The 26,948-nt window shown below is 41.9% G+C and overlaps 1 protein-coding gene and 1 pseudogene across 1 annotated transcript in view; one reads left to right on the top strand and one right to left on the bottom strand.

Annotated features, from left to right (window-relative positions):
* Positions 1 to 14,059: 14,059 nt before the first annotated feature.
* On the bottom strand, positions 14,060 to 15,063 carry LOC146772737 (NADH dehydrogenase [ubiquinone] 1 beta subcomplex subunit 7 pseudogene; annotated as a pseudogene).
* A 1,572-nt stretch (positions 15,064 to 16,635) lies between these two features.
* LOC146772736 (myeloperoxidase-like) overlaps positions 16,636 to 26,948 on the top strand; it is a 60,905-nt gene continuing 50,592 nt past the window's right edge. Inside the window, exons 1-2 of the mRNA XM_085638797.1 lie at positions 16,636 to 17,124; positions 18,256 to 18,333. Coding sequence (XP_085494923.1) covers positions 18,258 to 18,333 — 76 coding nt within the window. The 5' untranslated portion in view covers positions 16,636 to 17,124; positions 18,256 to 18,257. The remainder of the gene's footprint in view (positions 17,125 to 18,255; positions 18,334 to 26,948) is intronic.

Below are 26,948 nucleotides of genomic sequence, written 5' to 3'. Positions count from 1 at the left end.
AGCGGAGTGGGGTTCTTTTATGAGCCTCTTCTGTTTACAACTTGGCAGACAGAAGCTCATCGTTAATGTTATACAGGAATGCCAGAGTCAATAGGAAAGCAAGCAGGAGAAAAGAAGAATGACAGCTGGGAAAGAGGGAAGGAATATTGAATGGAAGGAAGGGTGAATGAAAGGTAACAAGGGTGATAGAAAGTATGCATGGATGAGTGGGTAGATGGATGAGTGGGTGAAAGGATGAATGAACGGATAAGTGGAGTGACAGGTAAAGGGATTGCAAAGTAGAGGGAAATATCAGAGTGTGAATGGATGGAAGACTTTATTGATGGATGGGTAAGTGAAAGGGCGGATGGATGGGTGGATGGATGTGTAGATGGATGCATGCATAGATGATGGATGTGTGAACAGATAGATGGATGAAATGGCTAAATTATTGGATGAGGAGAGACTGGATGATGGAGGCGAAAATTAATGGGGGACAGAATGTAAAGGTAAAATAGTGGATATCGTGGGTGAATGGAAGAGTGAAAGGATGAATGAATAGATGCTCGGGTGGAAGAGACAAGGGAGATGTCCTATGGAGGGTTGGGTTCACTTGCTTCTCATGCTTGGTGCGGTCAGAGCATGAGTTCCAAATGTGGGGGTGGTATTTGAGTTTTCTGGCTACTCTCTTAAATGTGAGAACAGTCTGGGTCCAATCCACAGTTAATGGGAATTTTGTGATCAAACCTATTCGTGCATAGGCCTGTTCTCAAAATCTGTCCCTCTGGTTCATAAAATTCTATTCCATTTTCAAAATGTTGGTGATCAATTTTCAATCACATATTTCAAATCAAATTCATATACATCTGTCCCGCTGGTTTATATTAGGAGCTAAAATACTGGATTAGAGTTTGGCAGACAGGGTAATCCGTCGAATTTGCATCGGAGCAGCTTGCTGGCCAAACTGTCATTACACCCACCTCATTCAGAGACAGGCAGACTTTATTCTGGCAATGGAATACTTCTTCTGATGGCACACCGCAGTTGTGGCAATCGGAGAAGGGGCATTACAACATTGGCCTATTTATGCAATTAAAATATAATGCTTTGGGGGCGTGGCTTGGACGCCGAACAAGATGGCCGCCTGAGACCGGAGCTTTCCTACGCCGCGGCGGACTCTTCATCTCTTCGCCGCTATCTGCGACCGTTTCGGCTGATTCCTTGCGGCTCCTTTAAGCGGATGACTTTGCGCTGAAGATGTGACCGCCAGACTTCGTCTCTCAGCAGTTTTTGGCCCGTTCTTGCCTCTCGATGTAAGTCCCTCAGCGTGGCCGCCATTTTGAAATATGCGCGATGTGTGCGCGACGCTGAGGTGACCGCAGATATGCTCTCCTTGTTCTTCCTCCAGACACTGGACTTTATTATTAGCAACTAAGGGCCTCTCCTTTGTGTTTTGTGCTCTGTCATTGCGCTATGCCTGCAAGTTATTCCTCATGTCGATGCTGCTTCCTGAGAGACCCCTGCGTTCATGTTCCCCTCGCAGGCTGTTACGTCTGCTGTGCTCTTTTTTGATGATTTACTTCAGACTCAAGGCGTAAAACTCCCTGCATCCCCATTACGTCTACGTGCTGGGTTTTTGCTGCAATTCTTTCACCAAGTCTCAGCGCATATGGCATTCGTGCCCACTGGTGATCTCCCTGTTACTACTGGAAGCAATTTTTAACTCCTGTTTGCAACACCTCTGAGTCTTGGGATTCTTCATGGTTTTTGTTGTTGCCCCTTATTGCTCCTGTTGACCGCTGTGTTTTCCAACCAAGCATATTGACATTCTTTGCTTTTTGAGTACAAGACGTTGCGTTGGATTGCTTCTTTTTCATCCTGTCACTGGCACGTTCAAGCTTCTATGGGCAAGTTACGCAACCCAAAGTTTGTCTTTGTGCCCTCGAAGACCCCACCTTCCTCCGCCTCTTCTTCAACGGCAGGTCACTCTTCTCATCCTTCTCCCACAGATCAAATGGCGACGGCATCCTCCATCCGTTCTTCTCCGTCACAGCCTACCTCTAACAAGTCTTCTCCTTCTGCTTCCTTACCTAAGCGCTTGAAGCAAGACTCTTCTCCTCCTCCATCTGAGTCACCTCCATCCCCTATATCTATGGAGCTGATACTAGAGGAGATTTGCGCTTTGCGTCTGTTTGTGGAGGAGACCAATACCAAGATGCAGCTTTTTGAGGCTAAGTGGTCAACTATGGAAGTTCGTGTTTCTTCCGTGGAGCAGCAGGTTACAGAGATTCAGTCAAATTCTCAGCGCATCTCCTCTCTGGAAAAATCTCTTCTCGCCCTCCAACAGCACACTGAGGATTTGGAAAACAGGAATAGGAGGAACAACCTACGCGTTTATGGCCTGCCGGAGTCCTTGGAAGGAGATGATCCTGTTACGTTCTTCTCCTCTTTTCTTCTGAAACTTCTGGACCTTCCTGCTACTACCTCTCTAAGTATCCAAAGAGCTCATAGACTTGGCCCTCGCTCCTCCTCCTCAACCAAACCGCGAGGGGTCATCATCCTCTTCCTCAAGTTTACTGATCTTCTTCTGGTCCTCTCTACAGCTCGAGCAAAGCGCCAAGTGTCCTGGTTGGGTCAGAGAGTTTTTCTCTCTCAAGATGTCTCTAATGCCACTGCTGCCAGAAGAAAGGAATTCTTGTCTCTTCGAGCTCCTCTGCGCTCTATTGGAGCTAGATATGGTCTCTTTCACCCCTGTACCTTCAAAGTAACTCACCAAAACAATACTTGGACCTTCCAAGATCCAGCTGAACTCAAGAATTTTATTCACATTCAGACCAATGCTGGCATGGATACATCCAATCCTGCTACTGGTTGATTATTTAACTTTTTTTGTCTCTCTCCTTGCAGGTTTTGCTGATATACTCTTATCTTGGTTTGCTTTTTCTCCTTTTGATGTGATTCTACAGTGGTTGTTGGTTTGGGTTCTCTGTTTTTCATATAACGTCTGCTTTTGTGTTGTTTTCCTTAACATGATTTTTGTATAACGTGTCTCTTTTTCCCTCCCTTAGATTGCTCGATCCGCTCTTTTGTGTTCCTCTTCATCTCATACGATTCGTCTTTCTCATCTCCCGTCCTGGTGCGGTGTGTTGTTCTCCGGCTTAGGAGGCCGTTCTTGTCGAATCCTCCCATACCCCATCGTCATCTTGTCACCTCCTTTTTCCCCTTCAGGTATGTTTTCCTCAGTCATCCGTTTTGGATATGTACTGTCTCTTCTTGTACTTCTTTTTTCTTCCCTTTTCCCCTCTTTCCCTCTTTTCTACTCTTCTCTTACTGTATCTCTTGAAGTTCTTTTGTCTTGCTCTTTTCTTTCATTCATTTGCTGTTGTCCTTTATGGCGTTCTTGTTTCTATGCCTTTTCTGTGTTCCTTGCACATTTTATTGTTTTTAATTCAAAGTTATTTCATGGAATGTGAAAGGTTTCGTTAACCCTATTAAACGACAGAGAGTGCTTTCCCATCTAGCCTCTTATACTCCTGAATTAGTTCTTTTACAGGAAACTCATCTTTCTGAGGCGGAGTCTCTTAAGTTGAAGAGAGGCTGGGTGGGAACGGTCTTATTCTCTCCTACATCTAATAAAAAGAATGGTGTGGCCATTTTGTGTCACAAGAAACTCAAGTGTAAAGTTCTTTCTCAAGAGAATGATGCTGATGGTCGTTGGGTCTTAGTTAAGCTGTTAATCAATTCTGTATCCTTGACTGTTTTTAATGTTTATGGTCCTACTCATCCCGATTGTAATTTTTGGCCTCTAATTACTTCTAAATGTTTTCAATACAGTGATTCCATGTTCATTTTGGGGGGGGATTGTAATCAAATTGTTGACCCGTTTCTTGATCGCAAATCCTCTGCCCGCTTTACCCCTCACAAATCACATACGCAATTTCTTGACACTATTTCTAAATCACACCTTGTTGACTCATGGAGGCTGTCCCATCCTGACACTCTAGACTATTCCTTTTTTTCACCTCCTCATGCCTCTTTCTCTCGGATTGACTACATCTTCCTTTCTCAGTCTCTTTCTCAAAATCTTCTGTCCTCGTCTATAGAGCCGATAGTTATCTCAGACCATGCTCCCATTGTCACAGTTCTTGATCTTCTACCTCCTCATCCCAAATCTTCTCGTTGGCGTTTCAATAATTCTCTTCTTCTGGATCCTCTCTTTTCCTCTTCTTTTCTTTCTTTTGCTACAGAATTCTTTTTATTCAATTCTGATCCCTCTTTAGCCCCTCATGTTATCTGGGACTCTTTTAAGGCTACCGCTCGCGGTTTTGTGATTGATTTTGTCTCAAAGAAAAAGAAATGTTACCTTAAGAAACAGAAAGACCTGCTAGCTCATATTAAATCCCTGGAGCATAAATTCTACACTTCCTCTACTAAAACTATTTTACCAGACCTTATACGCGCCAAACTCGATTTTAACAAAACTACTACTGACAATGCTTCTTCAATTTTACTACGGAGCAGTGCGCGCTACTACGGCGGTCGCAACAAATCCGGTAAACTTTTGGCCAATTACCTTAAGTCTCGTAGGGAGCGTAATTCTATTGATTCGATTTATTCCACCGATAATCTTCTCTTGCATAAGAAGCAGGATATACTCGCCCAATTTCAATGTTTCTACCAATCTCTTTATACTCCTGAGTCGCCTCCCTCTGCTTCTCTTATTCAATCCTACTTAGATAATATTCCTGCCCCCTCCACTTCTCATCTTAACTTCCCTGGTCTTGAACTTGATCTCTCTATTACCGAACTAGATAGCGCCTTAAAGTCTTTAACTAAAGGTAAATCTCCGGGTCCTGATGGTTTCTCTGTGGAATTTTATCTGCATTTTTCAGATCTTCTACTTCCTAAACTTCTCTCACTTTTCCAGTCCTTTTTTACCTCTGGCACAGCTGCTGGTACTTTTCACGAGGCTACGATTTGCCTTATACCTAAGGAGGGTCGCAACCCCCAATTCTGTAAAAACTACCGACCAATATCCCTAGTTAATGTAGACTACAAATTATTTGCTAAACTTCTCGCCTTACGCTTGGATCCTCTTCTCCCGCATCTCATTGGCAAGGAGCAGTGTGGTTTTGTAAAGGGCAGGCTTACCACGGATAATTCCCGCCTTTTCCTCAACGTCCTAAATAAAGTACCTTCTCTCAACATTTCTTTAGCCGCCATCTCGGTTGATGCTGAGAAAGCTTTTGATAGAGTGGATTGGTCCTTCCTGTTTGCCTCCTTGCGCTGGCACGGTTTTGGCCCTAATTTTATCTCTCTTGTTTCTTTACTTTATTCTGCCCCTAAGGCGTCTGTTTTAGTCAATGGTCATCTATCCCCTTATTTTCCCCTACAGCGCGGTGTCCGTCAAAGGTTGCCCTTTGTCCCCTCTACTTTTTGTTCTGGCCTTAGAAACATTTCTTACGTCTATTAGAAATAACATATCTATTTCTGGTTTCCCTTATGACAAGACTCATTTGAAACTCTCTGCGTATGCAGATGACATTCTTTTGTTTATTTCTGACCCTGACCAATCCATTCTGGCCTTACTGCTTGAGTTTAACTCCTTTTCCCAAGTTTCTGGATACAAGATCAACTCTGATAAAACTGAGATCCTCCCTCTTACCAAATTTTGTCTCCCTCATCAGTTCTCGACCACTGGCTTCGCATGGAATTCCTCTAAAATTAAGTATCTTGGAATATGGTTCTCTAACTCCATCTCTTCATCTATTCGGTTGAACATGTCTGCTGTATTATCCCGTATTGATAAATTGTTCTCTTCTTGGAATCCTCTCTTTCTTTCATGGTGGGGTCGGCTGGATTCGATCAAAATGATGATATCTCCCATTCTTATATACATCTTTTCCATGCTCCCCGTACATATCCCTGATATCTACTTCAAACGCATCGACTCCTGTCTCTCTAAGTTTCTATGGAATCATAAAAAATCGAGAGTTGCTCTAGTTGCTCTTCGTAAACCGAAATCCAATGGCGGAGTCAATTTTCCGGACTTCCGTCTCTATCATAAATCTTTTTCTCTCCGTCAGGCTTCTAATTGGCTTGTTCTCGCACCCTCCCCTCTTGCTCCTCTTTGGCTTTCTATTGAACGCTCACTCCTCTCTCCTTTCTCTTTATCTGAGGTTGTACATTTCTCTGCTAAGAACTTAACCACTTCTCTACCCCTGTTCAAGCACACTTCCTCTCTTTTATATGCTCTTGTCCGTCCTGGTCCTGTTTCTCGTGAATCCTTTTTGGCTTCCCCTATCTGGTACAATTCGCTTATTCTCCTCAATAATCGTCCTATTTGTTGGAATGTGTGGAGATCAAAGGGTCTGATGTGGGTTAACCAACTTTTTGATGGTCTTCTTCCATGTTCTTTTCCTCGATTCCGACTTTTGTTTCAATGCCCGCAATCCTTTTTCCGCAGATTCACTGTCCTCATGGCCATCATACTTGATGTTTATTATTCCCTTCCCTTGTCATCCTCTCCCGTATCTCATTCCCCACTTCTTCAGATCTTGTCTACTCTCCCTAAAGCCTCTCTTATTTATAAATTCTTCTCCTCCCCCAATCCGACCCGCCCGAAATCTAAATTGGAATGTGCTTGGGAGTTGGATCTGGGCTGTGACTGGCCTATAGCTGTTTGGGACAAAGTTTGGTCCAGGTCCTTAAAAATTTCCCATTCTGCTTCACTCACTCAATCTATGTTTTTTCTATATCACAGACTATATCTCTCTCCAGTTTCTATTTCTCGCTTTTCTCCTGATAAGGACTCTAACTGTTGGACCTGCGCTGCCCCTAATGCTGATCTTTTTCATCTATTCTTTCTTTGCCCTTCTGTTCTCGTGCTCTGGGATCAGGTGTGGTCTTATGTCTCTCGTCTATTTTCTATCTCTACTCCATACTCTATCCCTCTTCTTTTTTTAGGTAGTATTTCTGACACTCTAGATATTCCTTCACACTCCTCTGGTCTATTAGATCTTATGCTGGCTCTGGCTTTTCAACACATTTCTTCTAACTGGAAGGATCTTTCTAAGCTCTCTATACAATGTTGGTGGAACTCTCTCTGTCATTATCATAGGCTCGATGTGCGTTTTGCCGCTGCTTCCACCCCTACCCTTAATAGAGATTTATTCTGGTTGCCTCTCACAGCCTATCTTGACCGCATGGCTCTGAAACGTATCTCTCCTTTATCCTCTGAGAATTTTAAACCCCCATGAGCGACTCTTTCTCTGTCCTTCTTCTTCTTCTTCTTTTACCCTTCTTATATTTTTTTTTACATTTACATTTGTCTTTCCTGCCTTTAACTATTCCCTATCCTCGGCTTCCTTGCTTTTTCTATTCTGCCTAGTCTTTGTATGATCTCACTTTCTATTCTCCTTCTAACGCCTTTTACCTCTTTCTTTCTTCTTTCCCTTCCTTCCTTTCTCCTCCTTTTTTCTCTTTTTCCTCCTTTTTCCTGGTTGCCTTTAAAACTTTTACAAAATGCTTTTTAAGCTTCCTTTAGGTTTCTTATGTTAACACATGATGATTCACTGTTTTTTCTTTTTTTTGATTCTACATGGACAATGTTCTTTGTATGATCTGTATTTCGTTGTTCTCTCTACTTTTCTTTCAATAAAGCATTTCAAACTGAAAAAAAAATATAATGCTTTTTTTCCCTGTCCATCACTGCCAGGAAAAGGTGGGTGGCAAGTGGCAGAATAAAAACAATAATGACCCCTTACCCTGGGAGAAATCTCCAAGAGTGTGTGAATCATTACTTATTTTTGTATTTAAAAAAAAACTCTTACTTTGGGAGTTTGTTTCTGAAAAACAAAAAAAGTTAAAACGTTTGGTGGCCAGCCTTCAAAACCGACGGCAGCCGTTCATCAAATCTTTGGTACATTGAAAGAGAACTATGCAGTGGCAGCAATGACTCATAAACACCATCAATGACTATTGCACTGAATATGAATGGAATTCCATCGAGAATGCTAATGACCTGTACAGCAACGCTTCATGAAGCCTGCCAGTGATTAATGCCATTGGCATGTCTAAGACTGTGGTGTCGTGAACAGATCTTTCGAAATACATTAGCCTCACCCACCCTCACTCTGCCATTGCATGATCATTATGAGGAAATGACTACATGCTTTTTCCCCATGTCTCATTTCGCTGAGATTCTGTCTTTGATGGTACACGGCCATTTTGTCTCTCAGGCACCAGGGCTATTTAGTTAATGGAATGTGTTGCATTCTTTTATAGTATTTGGAACTTTGTTTACTCGTATGTAGAATGTGGTAAAACACGTTACTTAATTAAGCAGACTCTGCCACTGTAAAATAAGACCAGACTTATGATGCAAACATCTGCGTGATGTTGAACAATTCGGAACATCTCTTTGCGGCTCTTGGCTAGCAGTCAGTCAGTCAGTGAGTTCTAATATAGCCTTATAGCCTGCCATGTTGGGCTGTACCGACCATCAAAGGCCTGTGCCAGCGCTAAAGGTCCGAGCCAAAGGAAAGGTCCTTTAACAAGGGAGCAGGACTTTAATGCCGTTATAGCCCAGTTACAGAGGGCTATAAGGCTATTAGAACATTCTGCCACTAGAGGTCAGAATGTTCTAACAAATAAAGCAAAGGCCTCACAGAGCCCGAGGGGATTGAAATCCCCTCTGCTCCATGAGGCCTTCGCTCACAGCAACATCTGTGAAGGACGCATTGAAATGTTGGAGCTCCGGGCTTCTACCGGCCATTAGAAGTCGGGAGCACTCCATTGTTTACAACGGAGCGCCCAACATTCCAATGTTCTAATATGCATAGGACTTCCTCAACAGATGATTTACTTCCGAGATGATTATATTTATTATTTTAGATGAATCAATTCTGAACAAAAAATAGCACTTAGCTTTTACAATCGACACAAAACAATCTTATTTGCATTATTTGCAACTCTCAATACTTGTCTAAAGTTTGTATATAATTAAAATCTTGCAAAGTGAAGGTATTTGTAGAGTGACTGTCATAGTTTGACTGCTGAATAAAACATTAGTATGAGTCACTAATTGATTCCTGGGAGCAGAAAGATCACAATGCGTATTTAACACTCTAGCAATTTGATCCTCATCAGATTACTGAACGCGCTGCCAAGAATAAGTCATTTCTTAATTAAATCAATCTTTGAACATGTTGTACATAATTGTTATGTACAATATGCTGACTCCAAAAAACTGGTAAAACGTATTTTTATCGTGTCCAAGGGATATCATTAATATTTTTGAATCTCATGTGATTTGTGATTTTGGTTAACAAATGATACTTGATTTACAAAGACACTTTCACATCAATGGATCTTTGCTCTTATAACTAATTCACAAAAGGTATCTGTGGTAATGAGGTTCCAGGCGTAGAGGTGAAGTAGTAGACGTAGCCAAGCAGTGTCTTTGTAGTTATTTATTAAGTCCATAACATCAGTGGTAGCAGCCCCACCAGGAGCAGCCTCCCTGCTGCTCAGCCATATTCAACGGTCAACACTCACACCAGGCACCCAAGTATTCCACTCATTTCCATCATACCAGCATTCTACACAGAACACTCACAGTGGCTTAGGAGCTAGGAACCAGGTACACTGCCCTCCTTTTCATGGCGGTGAGCCCGCCATGAAAAGGGTGGCAGTGAGGAACCTAAGGGACCCCTACAGGGCCCCCGGGTGCCTCTTTGCAAAGGGATGCATGCAGGGGGCACATGGTGTGCTCCCCATCTGTATGCACCCCCATGTTCCTGTACGGAATGAAAGACACAACATTGTGCGTTTCAGTCCGTGCTGGAACGTGCTTTAGTGTTCCCATTGCGGTGCCTTTCTAAGGCTTACTGCCTGGGACCACCGAAACGTCACCCACCAGACCAGGAGAAAACTCCTAATCTGGCGGGCAGTTAGAGGTTGACTTTGGAGGTGTGGCAGCGGGGCACTGGTGTGGCAACGTACTACCACACCGCCAAAGACGTAATCAGACTCTAAGTTACGCCAATAGTTCTAAAATGCACTGTGTAACTGCATAACATAAAATATAAAATCTACCAAAATGGGCATATGTTGCTAACAACACAGTTTTTACCAATCCAAATGAAATGTGAACATATGTACTGAGTACTGACCATACTGATCAAAGAAAGAGCAGAATCCAATTTGGTAACCTAACCTATGGCGCAAACCAACCACCTCTGTTCCACAGCTAAACTTGGACCCACACATCTTAAAACATATACATGTCTAGAACAACACCTTTTACAGCCTCTATCAAAAACAGGCAAACACAAAATGATTCAAGGTGAAAAAGTAAAAAAAAAAATAGAAACATTAGTGAATAAAATGAATTCCAGAATGTGAAGCGCAGGTGTTTTTCTTTTTTAATAAACAAAATATCTAAATGACAAAGAAGCGCACAAACCAAGGGAGTTTTGTGCTTGTGGAGACTCATGCTACAGCACAACCATTTGTAATCCAGCCAAAGAAACTGCCTCCATCAAGGTGGGAGAGTACCACAATTTGAACAGACGCTTCGATTTCTCCTCCAGACCAGCGCATTACACCCATACAACCCATAAAAGCGGACAGGAGAGATGCACAACTTCCTACCAAACAGGCTGCTGTGGAGAACCTGTGAGAATAGTTGTACATCCTAGGCGTGCAACTCCAACCAGTATGCATACTTGTGCATCACCGCTGGCTACGCGGGAGAGGCACTCAGGAAAGAAGGTTCAAGCAAAGGGAAATTCTTCCTAAATAAATTGACTGGAACCTCTATACAAATGTACAGAATCTCCAAGAACATCTCAAACACCCTTCAGAACAAGTACTCACACAATGCACACAGAGGCAGAGATCTGTGGGCATGAAAATACTACACCTCTAGGTCACTCCAGAGAACCGCCGAGACAATATTGACATATAACCTCCAACACTATGCAAGGAGGGGTGGCCCTCCAGCCAAATGTGACCCAACATATCCGCTTCTGGATACCAAAACACAACAGCGCACAGAGTAACCTATACCATGGTTGACTTCCTCTGTGCCATATGGGCCACTGGTTGCACACACCGACTATGAAGCAACGAATGGCCTTGCACGGTAAGTTGGCTCCATGAATTACAAGCTCACCGCTGACATATGCGAGCCGGTCAACTTGCTGTTTACACCAGCAAGCTCATGCTCTGGGATTTAGCATGATCCTAACTGAAGTGCTGGATAATATGGTGGTTGAGCTGTAAGGCAGAAGTTTGGAGTCCAGGTGTCAGGTGCATGTTCAGTCGGTAGAGGGTTGCTTGTATTAGAATGTGTTGTAGTATTGTCCAGAGGACAGGTTGTATGGGTTTTTGACATGCGCACAATGTAATTGCTTGGTGGTGGCGGATGAGTAATCTGTGTCTCGCTTCAAGTTTTACTCCAAATTGTTGGTACTTCTGTCTCATTTACTTGTTTTTCTCTCCTGTACTCGCTGGTACTCCTTCTCGTGTTACTTGTTTTTTAACTCCTGTACCGACAGCTCTTCTGCGCCCCTGGAATCTAAGCTTAAGCCTAAGGGAGGATCCATTTGTAAATATTTTTTATATTTTTAGTTATTAGTTAATTATGTAATGATGGGTGTGTAGTGTGGACAGAATGTTTTCTTGACCTTGACTGCTCCACCCTGCTTGAGATTCAGCTAGGAACTGCTGGCCTGTGTTCTGATTTTTGTAAGCATGTGCAGAGGTGTAGAATTTTCTAAAATATCTATTTGCTGAAAGGAAGGAATGCTTCATAAATCTACTTGTACCATAAAAAATGCACTTGTCCCTATTGGCACCATAGTGTAAGGGGACACATTAGGTCAGCGTTTTCATTATATCTGTGCTCTGATAACAGCCTCTCTGATTATGCTCACATTGTATCTGGGTTTGGATTCTAGCAAGGATCTGAATTTCCAACATTTCCACAAATCTAGAAACAGGAGCTCCAAGTAGATTGAAGTAGTTCCTGGGTTGGGGTGCCCTTTGATTCTGTGCACACCCACTAACTTGCATGCCGACTGGTATTTGCCAACTCCTCTCCAACATCTTCCCACACTGGGAAAGGTTGGAATGTTACTCCTGACAAGATCAAGAGTAGACCTTTTACAAGGGGGAAAAGGGTGAAGGAAAAGTAAATCTGCAATCTTTCAGCAGATTGCCCCAAGAGCAAATGTAACATGGTATTTGTAAAATGCATGCTCACCCTAGTATTTCCTGATGCTGAAATGGGAAATGTTTATTATTACTCAACTCAGTTGTACTCATGTTATCGACCTCAGGAGAATAAAAGGCTAAGCAGAGCCAGCGAGATTTCAACCTGCGACCATGTATATTTGTCCAAGTGAAAATGTTTTTCGAAAACATATGCGAGGTGTTCTGTTTCTAGGCATAACTTAGCAAACTTTTCTGAATTCCTGAAAGTAATTTATCTGAACTAATGCAAAGTCATATATCTGTAGGTGCACCTTTCTGTCTTTCTCTAAGAATTGGGCCCTAAACGTATTGTAATGTTGTCCACAAAGGGTTTACATTGACTCTCCTTAAATTTTATTTTAGATACTGGATTGCATCAAACAAATTTGACAAAAAGATGCCTCAAAGAAATGTTCTCAAAGGTTGTGCAACGGTTGAGCAGAACACTTTTTTTAAGTGGAATGTTTGTATGTGTGAATTTAATTTTGTATTGTATTGTAATTGCATTTATATAGCGCTTACTACCCCTGACGAGGTGTCAAAGCACTTTTTCGGCGAGTAGCACGCTAGTCTGGATCCCAAAAAGGATTAGTAGTGAATTAGTATAGTGAAATATGAAATTAATTTGAGCGGTGGATATGTTCGTCTGTTCTTTGAATTGAGAAGGATAGTGGTGGGATAAAAGAACGCACAAAATAAGCAACATTGTTTTCAGATTTCTGCATATAATCAGAGATCACTTTAAGTAGTCTCAAAGTTTTCAATCTTGCAGTCGTGTACCCGTTGATGTATTGGAATCACTGTCAGTAATGCAGGCTGAACTCACAGCTCATTACATTTCCTTGCAGCTACAGTCTTAATAGGAAATACATTGAATTAATGTAACACATATTCATGTTTGAATATTTTTTACACACACATATACAAATCCTTTGTGCTTCGGGGACTTGGGCCTACTTGTCAATCAAACATCGGCCCTTGGCCCCAAACAATATCTCCTGGGTTTCGGACAAGAGAAATTCCACACCACTGATTGTGGAGGGATTTGGGTGGGATTAAGGTTTTTCACAGCAGCACACAAGTATCAATGTTTCTGTCTGTAGGGATCTTGTGTGTCACTGCACTGATATATTTTTTCTCATTAGTAGTTTGTTTATTGTAATTTATTTCTGACCAGATGTGACCATGTAAGGGCCTCAAAGCAAATATATGTTCTTTTTTGTTGCTAGTTGTGTTGTTCGCCAATAAAGTCTAAGGGTGAGGTTGTGGGGTGTGATAAAAGCTTTTGTAGCCGAAAATTGAAGATATCTTTGAAATCAAAAAATCTAAATTCCTCCCTTGGAAATCTAGATGTAGCCTCTAAGCCATATGGTAAAAAATTGGTTGGCTAGCTGGAGGATTAATGTTGCCAGTGGTCAGTGTCTGCTATGAGCAGTAGGTAAACTGCTGTTGATGGGGCTGAGTTGGATTAGATAGCACAGGTTGCAGATTTTGGGTCACCTTTTCTTTGGAGCTCTTCTGAACTTTCAGAGTGGCTGAGACTTAAAAACAACATATCATCATAAATGAATATAGCACCCAAGCTGACCAACATTATCAACTTGCTTAGCCTGCCCTTTGACATCTTGCTCAGCTTCAAGACTTGTACCACACATAAGATGAAAACCACCTGGCACCGCCTATAGCTGTTTAGGAATGTATAACTTGTTGTTGTGGAAGAAGGCATCAAAGCTGCAGTACAAATTGTAGTACTCTTTTTTTGGGGGTTGAGGCGAATGTCTGAAATAAATGTTATGATGTGAGTTCAAGAGTAGTCACACTAATAAGGTTGTGCATCTTCTCGCGCTCCCTGTGCTTCAGCGGACTTATCCTTGCACCTCTTCTTTCTCATCAGTAGTCTTAGTTCCTGTTCATACTCCTTCATCCGCATGACGTAGTCTAGGCACTTGCAGTAACCCCAAACGTGCCGCTCATGTTTGCATGCTGTAAAGTTTGGCCAGTAGTCCCTCTTGCACTTCATGAACTCGATTAGGCGGTGGACACAGTAATCCCGCTGCACTAAGGAGAGCTGGGCAGCTTCCATCGCTGCTTGGGTAGCTATCATCACTCGCTCCTTGCGCTCCTCCGGGAAGCGCAACTCTGGACTAAAGGTCGGCATGTTCAGGGGGTTGGGTTCCAGGGACCCCAGTACCGGCGTACAATGTACACCCCGATGGCTTCCAATAGCAGAATAGTCTCTGCCTGCCCTGACAGGAAGTCACCTACAGTCGTGACCTGGAAGGCATGCGCTATCAGCGTCGTAGAAATAAAAAATCAAATTGTGGTACTCTCAAACCTTGATAAAGAGAAGGAACCTTATTGCTGATAGGTGCGTTGAAATCAAGCCCTTCTGACAAGTCTTTGATATGCAGCCGACCCCACTGACTACAGATCTTTGGAAAGGTGAAAGAAGCATGCCCACTCTTGGATAAGAGACTCCGTCTGTCAGCCCACATTACCTTAGGTCTCTCATTTTATGCTATTTTTCCATGCATCTACTGTGCCTGCAATACATTGTTTAGAATAATAACTAAGAGGCACATTACGATGCCACTGGGACCACCACCAGGCCATTTGGTGTAAGTCCCACTGACAGACGGCCCTTTGGGCCAACCACCTCATTACGATGCAGGATCCTTGACTGTCGGGGGATGGACCACCACCTCCAACAGGGTCTACTGATTCCGATGGGGCAGCGGTCAGAATTGTGTTCTTGAATGGAGGCGGTGCCTGCGCAGGCGCCACCGCCAGGGTTACAATGTCCACTTCCAACAGCATTTTCATGGCGGTCCCACGCATTTATAAAGCATTCCACAGGAATGCCACTACTTATCTGGCTCTCAGGTCCAGTATCTTGGCACAGCAGCATCGCGGGCTTGGTGAAAACCCAACAGAAAGCCTTCTCCTGCGAAACTCTGAAAATCTAGAACAAGATTAAATCCAGATTCACAAGAAACAGCTCTCCTCTCCGGCAACAAAATGAAAAGACGTCTCTTCACTTCGATTCTTGCCATATACTATTGTCTTTCCACTGATTAAAGAACATTTGTTTCCATTTCCCAATACTCTAGAATCTCCTTTCCAATACTCCCTGCCTCCCCTCATGTTCTACAGAAATTTAATTTATTTAATTTTTCACAAAAGCACAGAACCATGACATTTTCAACTCATCTAGAAAAGCAAAGCACAAGAAGACAGTTGAAAAACATGATAAACATAATGACTAAATTAACTGTATGCATGTAAAGAAGAAGAATAAAAAATAGTTTTTACATAGCAAATAAAATAAATTGAAATTTAAAAAGCTCAACTGGGTTGACAAAAGTTAAGGAATAATAAAGATAATTTTCTGCTATATTGTTATCACTGAAATTTGGAGCAAATCTTAATGTTGTTTAAATTCACAAATTATTCCAAAACACTCAGCTAGATACCACAACAGCCACACCTACCTCTAGCAATGAATCTGCAATAATACAACTGTAATATTTTAATAAATCTGGTAGATCTCATATTGGAATTCATAAGAGTTTTTACCAGTACTTAACTAATGTCTCGCCATTTTGTAGACCTCAGAGCAATCATACTACAGGTATTGTCCATATTCTGAATTTACAGTGCTATTTTAAATGGGACCAGCAGGTTTAACTCAATACTTGAGCCAGAAAAATGGAATCAGCATGTTTAACTCAATACAATGCAATTTTGGTAGCTGCAGCAAGTGCATGAACCAACTGAGGTGTCTTATTGATTTCTGCTTCAGTAGGAAACTCTGGATCAGGTTGACCACTACAGATCTAAGAGGTTCGAATAAATGCCAGAATTTCATAATATCCAGCTAAGATAAATGTAAAAGAAATGAATTTAACTAGAACTTATTTACATTGTGGCATGAGTCTTCTTACCTTTATCTGGCCCTCCATCTTTCAAAGGTTTCTACATAACTAAGAAGAAAAGTTTCTCTTCATGCTGCAATGAGCACAACTCTCATATAAAATGCAGTACCTGTACAACAAGATGTAAATCATAGGCTAATTACAGGGCTGGGGTTAAAGTACAATAAAGGAATTAAAAAGCCTTTAATAGTTTTATATAGAATTACTAACGCAAGTTTAACTTATTGTGAGATCAAAAATATACCTAAGAGCCGAGTCGATGAAAATGTAATATGTGCTCTCTAATAAGGTGTCAATGACACACCGACAACACCATGGTTTACTACAGATCCTCTGAGGTGTGGAGTCATCCAACAGGTTTGTCGAGGATTCCCGCCTTCCAAGCATGGGATTTCATCACTTCTTCATAGAGGCTGATGTCTTCAACCAGCTTATTAAATAGGGTGGCTCCAAATAACATGGTATAAAGGATGCACGTTAAGAAGACCTAAATTGACTCCAGCAAAAAGCACGGTCACGCCAACAAGGAGTTCCGGCGCCTCTTCAAGGATCAAAGCCATCCAATCAGTGGCTGAGCCACTTTAACGAGGATCAGGGTTACTCCATCAAGGGACGCAGTCATACCACGAGAAGAAGTGCTACACCAATGAAGAGCAGGGCCACTCTACGATGAACGATACAGTCACTCGGATGAGAAACAGGGTTTCTCCAGCGCAGACCATGGTTTATTTAATAAGGGGGTTGGACACTCTGGCAAGGCGTCCACGTATTGTACCTACTTCATTGTAATCCCAGATTGGTCACTCAGATGTAGCAGGAGCTCTGTCACTTTGGCTGGAAACACAGTCAACACATCAAGAAGCACAATCCCTTGAGGAGCGCGGCACTCCGCCGACGAAGCCTGTCGCTTCGGCTTGGACCATAGTGACTCTGTCGAGGAGCACAGCAAGTAAGACAATGCCCTTTTTTCTTAATGTTTTTTCAGGTTTTTGTTTCACAATATGAGAATTGGAATATCCACAGGTGGGTTTTCTTTTTATATGTGCAAACCATTATTTTATTGTATTTTAGTTTGATTTCTTTAATTTTAATGAATGAAAACTGTAACTCTAAGAATGCATTAGTTTCTAAATTGATAGCCCAGAAACACTGACTTTGGCACATTTCTGCCAGCACAAAATACTGCCACCAGATTAGGACCTGTTTTAGAAAATGGACAGATACCTCTTTCACAATTCACTTACTAGATGTGTGCTTAAAATGCTTAAATGAAAGTGGTTTAGTGAACTGGAATTCTTTTAAATTAAGTCTGCCTCTGGCATGTGTTAGTTTTAGAAGCTGCTTTTTGGGCTTGTTATTCAATGTTTACTAACAGTCTGCGGTACAGACTCTACTTTTCAGTCGAAACCTTACAGCATCACCAATTCTACTCCAGTGACATCTGTGAATGCCACTAACGGCATTGTGTATCTGCAGGTAACACGAAATGTGTACATGCCATATCTGCGAGTACCACCAAGCGTGCCCAGTAGTATTTCGAAGGACTGCCAACTGCAGTGGTGGTCCCTGCAAGTAACAGTAAAGTCAACATGTCATATGGACCATCAACTGTACACATGTGGATGTTGTGTGTACCACCAACGATTGTGACCACCTCATCCCAGGTCTACATAAACACACTCCTGAATTTTTCTCCTACAAATCATTGATTTCAGGTGTGTTTGTCTAATTAGTTAATGGACGCAAAACAAGACTACAATGCCCAGAACACAGCAAGCTATATCACAAATGTTCAGAAATGGAAACAGTGTCCGTAATGACCTAGAAGGAGGCGGTCACCCTACCACCAACTCTGCTCAAGTGTTACCCTAAGAGAACCACCAATTGTGCACTTTTATTTGCAAGTCAGTCTCATGGTGCTTGGACAACTCTGTAATAATATCTATAATAAAGTTGAATAAATCGCACATTTAGGTTTCGTGATCAGATCTAACAATACAGCATCAGAACTTTGAATTGTCACATCCATATCTCTGTCATTTTTCACAAGTTCCCTTATGTACTGCTTCCTCTTTCCTAGGGATGAAGGGCGTTTGTCGTTTCTTTGGATGCCTCCTGATCATTGCCCAACTGAATGCTCCGGGATGTTCGGCTCAAGGTATGGCTTTCCCGCCACTGTTATATATCTACAGGTCACTCTTAGATCTGCCCAAGAGTCTGGCAGTGATCTCTCGTTTCTTTTACAACATGCACATCCAGACACCTCTTCCTGTCAATGGGTGCTTGTGTTATCTTTTTTATGAGCAACCAAAAGTAACTGCTTCAACACTTGGCTCACCCAATGGTATCCATTTCGTTTTCCCTTTCTACCCTGGTCTTATGGTTCACTAAGGGAACAGCAGGCAGAGAAAGAACATTTAAACAGTTTCTGCTCCTTACTCTTCCCTGGTTCATCATCATTGGCTGTTGAGAGCTATGGGCGAGATAAGGGTCCAATCGCGTGATCTCATATTGGGTCAATGGATGTGTGATCTGTTTTCCACCAGCCCTACTATTATAGTGAAGCAAGAGCCATGAGTGTGAGTACCCAATTCCTAGCTTCCTCCAGATCTTTGTACTGCACACCACAATAATGTCCTTCCACCCGCAGGCCACCTTGATGACTTGGCTTATGTACCTGTACAACTTTTGCTTGCCCGTCCTCCTGCCTAGGTTAAAATGTTTGAAGAGAGAATGATTTGTCAAATGTATGAGGCACCATATGGGGTAGTTTTGTAAGTAAGGGCAGATACTTGTACGTGGAAGTGATGTTTGCTGTTTTCCGCAGGTGCGGTTTGTCAACCAGTGACATCTCAAGACGTTTGAAAATGTGCCTTTTGGTTTGTTAATGGGAAAGGACGAGGAAGGAAAGGTCAGTCTTGTTTTGAAGTGGAGAGGCTGGATAAGTGGCTGAGGGGTCAACGTAATGGTCACCGTGATTTGGGAGGAAATGGAGACTGGAGGCAAATGTGTTTAAAGGTTTAAGGAATGAGTATGAGTTACTATTACTCTGAAAGTTAGATCAGAGCTACATTTAATTTTAACACCTAATGGCTCTAGTGCTATTCATAGTGAACATATTTGTATCGATTCGCATCTGTATTTTGTGGTAGGTAAAGTAGTATTACATTAGCGCTATTTACTTACTATAAACTACAATTCACAAAAGACGAGTGGAAATCTCCACATCTATCCTTTCTATGTGGAGCGCTCAACACATCAATGGGACCATGGGGAAAGGTGGGAAATTGTGGAATGGAAGGGATTTAGGAAGGTGTAAACACGGGTTTAGAAAGGGTTATGAAGCAGTTTAAGGTAGGACAAGCTAATACTAACACCTACCAACAAAAGAGTATGCTTGTTGTTATTCACAAACTACAGCCCACAAGGCACCAAAAACAGTTGTAAATTTACTCCAGTCCATGCTGGGAGTTGGTTCTAGCACTACACATGATAGATCACAGGTCTTGCAACGTGATCCCATAGAAAACAATGGCAATAAGGACTTAACATAAAACCCATAGATTTTTTTTTTTTTTAAATTAAATTATTTAGACTTTTAATATTGAACATATATATATATATAATTTCTGTTAGTATTTAAACGTTACATTTTAATAAAAGTAAATAATTTATAATTAAGAAAAAAATTTAATTAAACTTAAAATTTGAATTTAGTAAATATTAATTAAATCTTCTAGTGTGGCTGTTATTTGTTTGTTTAAAACAATATTTATAAAATACATTAATAGATTTTAATTATTTCAATACTTAAATACCGAATTTGATTAGTAACTGTGATATAATGTTTTATTGTACAAGTTCTAGATTATTAATCGTTATTTTAAATTAATTCACAAATATATTTTACATTTAAATATTTAAAAAACAAAAATTAATAAATTGTATGAATTTTCCATATACTTTACCATAGGAGATCTCTGCTTACGTGTGAAAAGTTTCTATTAGTAGTTTTATGCTCTTAAACCTATTCTTTTTTGTCTCCATCCCCTGGTTTCAGGGAGTTGAGACATGTTAGTCAAGACTTGGGTGTGAATCTACACTCCGAAATAGTGAATTGCACTAAAGTGCATATTTACACCTATATGCAAGAGTAAAATTACACATGAGTAAGTCTGCATGTGTCAACTTACCTTTGTGCTTAGAGCACTTCGTATTCTCTACATACTCCCTGGGGCTTTCTATAAGTCTCCTTCCGCCAATGTCTTATTTGGCTCAAGAACTTTCGGCACGTGACTTTCTTCTCTTTGCTGTTTGGGTATATCCTTCTACATCCATTAGAATGCACGAGGATCTATTTTACCTCATTAAATTATACTCATTCCTCATACATTTTGGCCCTGATAAACCAAGCGATTTTAGGGTCATATTGTCCAATGTGAGCCTTTGCAACCTCAAAATGGCTTTAATAAATGTATCAAACCTATATTGCGATTCAGTAACATGTTATCGAATTGCAATTTGAGTTTTAGATTAAATGCAGAATCAGTAGCTGGAAGGAGCATGTACCAGGCGTCTCTTCCAAATACAGATTCTTTAGCTTATGTATTAATGTTCGGCGACCAAAATCCAGTTACAAAAATAATTATTTTTTACCACCCATTCAAAAGGGGTGGTAAGCATTTGCAATTGGGAAGGGGTCCCCAAGGGGCACCTCCCCTTTGTGAATGTCAACGAAACATTTTTTTTGAGAAGGCAGTGGTCCTCGTAAAAATGTTTATAAAAGTATTCATTTTATTTTATAATGCACCCCGTTTTCCGTTTAGGAAAATGAGCTGCATTAAAAAAAGAACTTGCTTATTTGAAAGCAACAACTGACATGGTGGTCTGCTGCCCCAGCAGGCCACCATGCCTTTGACTTTGACCAATCATAAAGGGTTTCAAATTGTGACCTACGTCATGCAAATTAATGAGGTAGGTCGAATTGTGACACACTATGAATCTGTATTTTGTGAACCAACCTATTAATGCATAGGTTGGTTCACAAAATACCAATGTGTTCGGTAGAAGTCGGTGTGCACATTGCACCCACTTTTACCAAATGCATTTTAGTAGATTCCTATTAAGAAATCACAAATCGTTATTTGATGCAAAGTACGATTTCTTAATAGGAATCTTAATACATCAGGCCCTCTACTCCTATTTCATTTGATTTCATTGTATACTTAAAGAAAATCTTTTTTAAACTATTTTGCACTGCATCAGGCTATATTGCTTTTGTCAGTGCTCAAAGTCAGAGTGTCAGACCTATTGGCTTTGCCAGTGCTTTTTAGTCATTTGAAACTTGTGATGCAACACAAGGAAGCAATAGATAATAATGTGTTTCCATATCATGATGAAGCACCACCTCTGCTATTTTAATTTGTTTAATTGCTGGTGAAAGAGGAATTTAGTTTCTAGCCCTGGATGACTCATAAATGATTTGTGAGATGGCACACCTGTGGTCCTTGCAGAACTGTCCACCTGCGGCATTACCAGAGGCAGGAAAACACCAGTCATCTGGGCTAGTATACTGAACTTGCATTATGGGTTCTGTATATGAACGCATTTTGTGTGCAGACACAACCGGAAGTTAATACCTTCTTCGGGAATATGGAGCCGAGCTTCACTCAAGGCCCATAGCCATACTCCAGGCAATGAGCATCACTGGGAATGTGCAGACTCTTCTGAAAGGAAATATCCCACATTGGAAACATGGCGGCTTAACAGAAGACAAATATCAACTCTCTGAAAATCAGCATATGTCTCTGAATGCAAATAGTGTTTCGGGGAACATGCAGCGCAACTCAAGGCAATGACCCTCTTTGCAAATGTACAGACTCCATTGTAGTCATTCAACCTCTCTAGGATTGTGCAGACTCAACTGGAGGCAATTGACCTCTTTAGGAATAGGCAAACCCAAATTGAGCCAATTGGTCTAGAAATATGCAAACCCAACTGGAGGTAATTGGTCTCCCTAGGAATATACAAACCCAACTAGATGTAATTGGTCTCCCTAGGAATATACAAACCCAACTGGATGTAATTGGTCTCCCTAGGAATATAAGGAATATACAAACCCAACTGGAGGTAATTGGTGTCTCTAGGAATATGCAAACCCAACTTGAGGCACTTGGCTTCTCTAGGAATATACAAACCCAACTGGAGGTAATTGGTCTCTTTGGGATTGTGCAGACCCAACTGGAGGCAATTGGTATCTTTAGGAATATGCAAACCCAACTGGAGGTAATTGGTCTCTTTGGGATTGTGCAGACCCAACTTGAGGCACTTGGCTTCTCTAGGAATATACAAACCCAACTGGAGGTAATTGGTCTCTTTGGGATTGTGCAGACCCAACTGGAGGCAATTGGTATCTTTAGGAATATGCAAACCCAACTGGAGGTAATTGGTCTCTTTGGGATTGTGCAGACCCAACTGGAGGCAATTGGTATCTTTAGGAATATGCAAACCCAACTGGAGGTAATTGGTCTCTTTGGGATTGTGCAGACCCAACTGGAGGCAATTGGTATCTTTAGGAATATGCAAACCCAACTGGAGGTAATTGGTCTCTTTGGGATTGTGCAGACCCAACTGGAGGCAATTGGTATCTTTAGGAATATGCAAACCCAACTGGAGGTAATTGGTCTCTTTGGGATTGTGCAGACCCAACTGGAGGCAATTGGTATCTTTAGGAATATGCAAACTCAACTGGAGGTAATTGGTCTCTTTGGGATTGTGCAGACCCAACTGGAGGCAATTGGTATCTTTAGGAATATGCAAACTCAACTGGAGGTAATTGGTCTCTTTGGGATTGTGCAGACCCAACTGGAGGCAATTGGTATCTTTAGGAATATGCAAACTCAACTGGAGGTAATTGGGCTCTCTAGGAATATATAAACCCAAATGAAGGCAATTGGCTTCTTTAGGAATAGGCAGACCCAACTTGAGCCAATTGGTCTAGGAATATGCAAACCCAACTTGAGGCACTTTGCTTCTCTAGGAATATACAAACCCAACTGGAGGTAATTGGTCTCTTTGGGATTGTGCAGACACAAATGGAGGTAATCGGCCATATTTAGGACTGTGCAGACTCAACTGGAGGCAACTGGCCTTTTTAGGATTTTGCAGACCCAACTAGAGTCAAATGGCATCATTTTGTAGGCACATGCATGCTCTGCGCTTGCATCAATGTAGCCACATAATAGTAGACTAAAGCCCCATCAGTACCATGATAGCAGGTTCCTTCTGCTGAAGCTGTTAATTCCTATGATCAGTTCTTGAATTACAGAAATTCCATTGTGAAATTTTGAAAGACTACCCATGCAGAATGTTTGCACCCTGAATATAGACCCCAGAATATTGATGAGACAGAATATCAAGGGAGGACAAAACAGAGAAAAAGAATATAGACAGGTAAATAAGTCTAGATTTCATATACCTAATTTTCCTTATACGTACCTATGTGGTACATATTTCTTCAAGGTACGTTAATGCGGACTTCGGAATGGTAAATTCGAGAATAGGGAATCTATACTTTTCTTTATGCACTTACCTTTTGATATTTTTACCATAGATATTCTCTACTCATTATAGTTGTATCATTATACTCTAGGGGGGGGGGGGGGGTATATTCATCAGTACAAATGCACAGTATCAGTTCTAGAAGCATTCTCCTCTGGGCATGCAAGATTATTAGGACATGTACGTGTGATTATAGTTTTGGTTCATAAAGGCTTTCTTACAAGTAAATGCATTACTCTTGCCATCCTCATGGGTTTACTACTAAATTCCAGGCGTAGGTTTTGAGTACTCCTAGCTGACTACTGGAATAAGGGACAAACCTGGGATTCTACAACAGTAGGTTGATTCGATACAATTCGAAAAACTTTATTTCGGCAGTGAAACACAGCCATAACAACACAGTACAAATATACAAGGTATCCTTGGAAAAAATACAAATCACAGACAATAAATCATTAAAAAAACAAAAGCACTCAGAATAAAAACGTGCAAAATACAAGGAATTTGCAGATCCAGTCTATTAAAAAGCCATTTGTTTTCTCCTGCTAAGTGCACATTTTAACAAGCATTGGCATTGCCAATAGGTCTCGCTTTTGGGACCTTATAAGTATATTTACTTTTGCTACAATCGCGGCACGTAAAGCGCGGGTGCCGCGATATAGCAAAAGTAAAGAAATAGAAAAAACCATCTATTTCTTTACTTTTGCTATAACCGCGGCACCAGTGCTTTACGTGCCGAGATTATAGCAAAAGTAAACATACTAATAAGGTCCCAAAAGCGAGACCTATTGGCTATGCCAATGCTTGTTTGCTTTTCACGCAGGGGAGGGGGCCTGCGAGATTCCCTTGCAGGAGCATGCGACCATATGGCGCCACCATATGGCGCCGCGCGCTCCCGCAAGGAAATTGCCAGACGTGCACGCGTTGCCATTGCAAGCAATGCAACGCGTGCACGTTTTTGCCCCCAAAGCTGTGCCTATGGCATTAGGTCTCTCTCCTATGCAGCGCATGCACGCTGCGTAGGCAAGACCTAAAAAGGAACAGACAGAACAAAGGGCAGGAGAGTGCAAAGATTGCAAATACAACAGAGCCTCTGCACATCTTCTGAAGCCACAGGCTCTAATTAGTGGTACTAAAATCTTGGAGACCTATAATATTTGCAGAAGATGGTGAAATGAAGCACGTTTTGGGGAGAGGACTCACCAAAGGGACAGATTAACACGTTGGTACAAATAAATCGGCTTGTGGGAAACTTAAGCGCTACCTTACTATACCCAACCTTCATCTGGATAACAAAACCCTGTCCCAGGTGGCATCCATCCAAGACAGGTACGGGTCCATGAGGGAGGAGGATTGCAGATTGACATACTCCCTAACAGAAATGTTTGCTATTTTGGAGTCCTCTCTATGCAATCTGTTCCTGGTTAGAATGGATCCAATGAGTGGATTTAAAGATTTGGTCCTCAGTCGACTCTTTAACACCAGCGAACAGGGTTGGCACACCCGCCAGCATGATGACATAGGGGCAGGCTGCTGGTAGCAGATCGCATATAGAAGGAGATGATGTGAGCGAGTCTGAGGGGTTGGTGGTAATGGGGGTGTCTTTGTGGGCAGAGGTAGACCCCCTCCACTATCCTGGGTCTGGGGTGCTGAGATGTTGTGGGCAGTTAAATGAGATGACGCAGATGCTCAGTAATAGCACCCTCCCCTGGGCCCAGACCTTCCCTTGGGTTTACCATAATCTGTCTGGTGAGACTATTGTTGCCCCCTTTCAGTGGCATTATAGGTAGGTGTATGGGCCGTGCTGGAGTGCCCAAGAGCTTGATTAGGAAATAGATTGAGTAATGCTGCCTTAATGGACTCAAGGCGGTCAGTCAAGACTTTCAGCTTAGCATCTAGAATTGTTTCAATCATTTTGCCCAAACTGGCTAACCTCACCTTGGAGGGGGTCCCTCACAGCTAGCCGAGTCACGCCCCCTATGAGCTAGGTGGGATCTGGAATTACTTGATTTACGAGTCTTAGATTTTCTTTTGTTTAACACTTGGAAGTTTAGGAGGTTTAAAGAAGGTCTTGATAGGCAGAAGGGGATAAGAAGGGGATGAGACCATAGGTGGTGGAGCTAAGGTGCAAGGTTGGGCCCCCTCATTAGTGGCCTCGTCCACAGAAGCATCTATTTCTTGCTGGACTATAGTCTGAGGGGGAAAAGTCATGTGTGGTTACCGCATCGTCGCAATTTGTGGCCTGGGCAAGAGAAAGCCATCTTTCCACAGAAAGTATTTCTTTGTCAATTACAACAGTAGGTCACATCAAAATCTTTGCAAATCAATCTATATATTTCTACCATCTCAAACTTAAGTCTCAGTGTCAGCTGGCACAGATCAGGGGTGGGCAGGGTAGAGTGAGTGTAAACAAAAAAACTTACCTTCTCGTCGGTTCCTCACCGTGTCTCTCTTCCGTAGTTACTCCCTCGCTATGCCAGAATAGTAAGCATACCCAGGATTCCCATAGCTCATCACAACACTGCAATGCAGCGCTGTGATTGGTCTGAGTACCGAAGGCAGTGGGAGTCGAGGCATGTTCTCCTCCCAGGCTGCAATGCAGCCTGGGTAGAGAACATGCAAAGTGTGTATGAATGTTTCGCCGGCCCGCGACGGCCAGCCTAACATTCATGCGCACTTACAAAGTGTGCTCACCACTCCCCCTGCTCCTGTCGTCAGCACATCCCCACCCGCCCTGCAAAGCTGCTGCAGCAGAAACAAATAAAGTCATATTAACGTCAAGTTATTGTCATTTTATTTTTCCTTTATTTTACTGCTAAAAAGCAGTGGGGCAACGCTCCTCCGCCTTAGCAGAGGAGCCACCACTGTTAAGTCTGTAGATTTTGCTAATCAAATGGATGTTGTAACCATAAATTCAGTGTGGGGTTTCCTATGTCCCTGTACCCTATTTCAGCTTGATTTTTTGCAGATGACACACCTCTCGAAACTTATGTTTGTACGAAGAAGTACTAAGCCTCTTTATACATAACTGTCCACAAGTACCACTGTTTTTGAGTATAAGGTCCTCAGAGAGCGGACAGGTTGAACTACATGACTTCTTAAAGGAACAGACTAGAGTTGGGCTCATCGGAAGAGGCTAGTTTCTGGTGCACACGGGGTAAGCAGTACGTGACTTGCCCGAATGTTTCACAAGTAGCGTCACAGGCACATAGC

This window comes from Triturus cristatus, chromosome 12, assembly GCF_964204655.1.
Source record: "Triturus cristatus chromosome 12, aTriCri1.1, whole genome shotgun sequence".
Classification (NCBI taxonomy): Eukaryota; Metazoa; Chordata; class Amphibia; order Caudata; family Salamandridae; genus Triturus; species Triturus cristatus.
The sequence above is the reverse complement of the archived record's forward strand: the minus strand, read 5'-3'. Positions and strand labels throughout refer to the sequence as shown.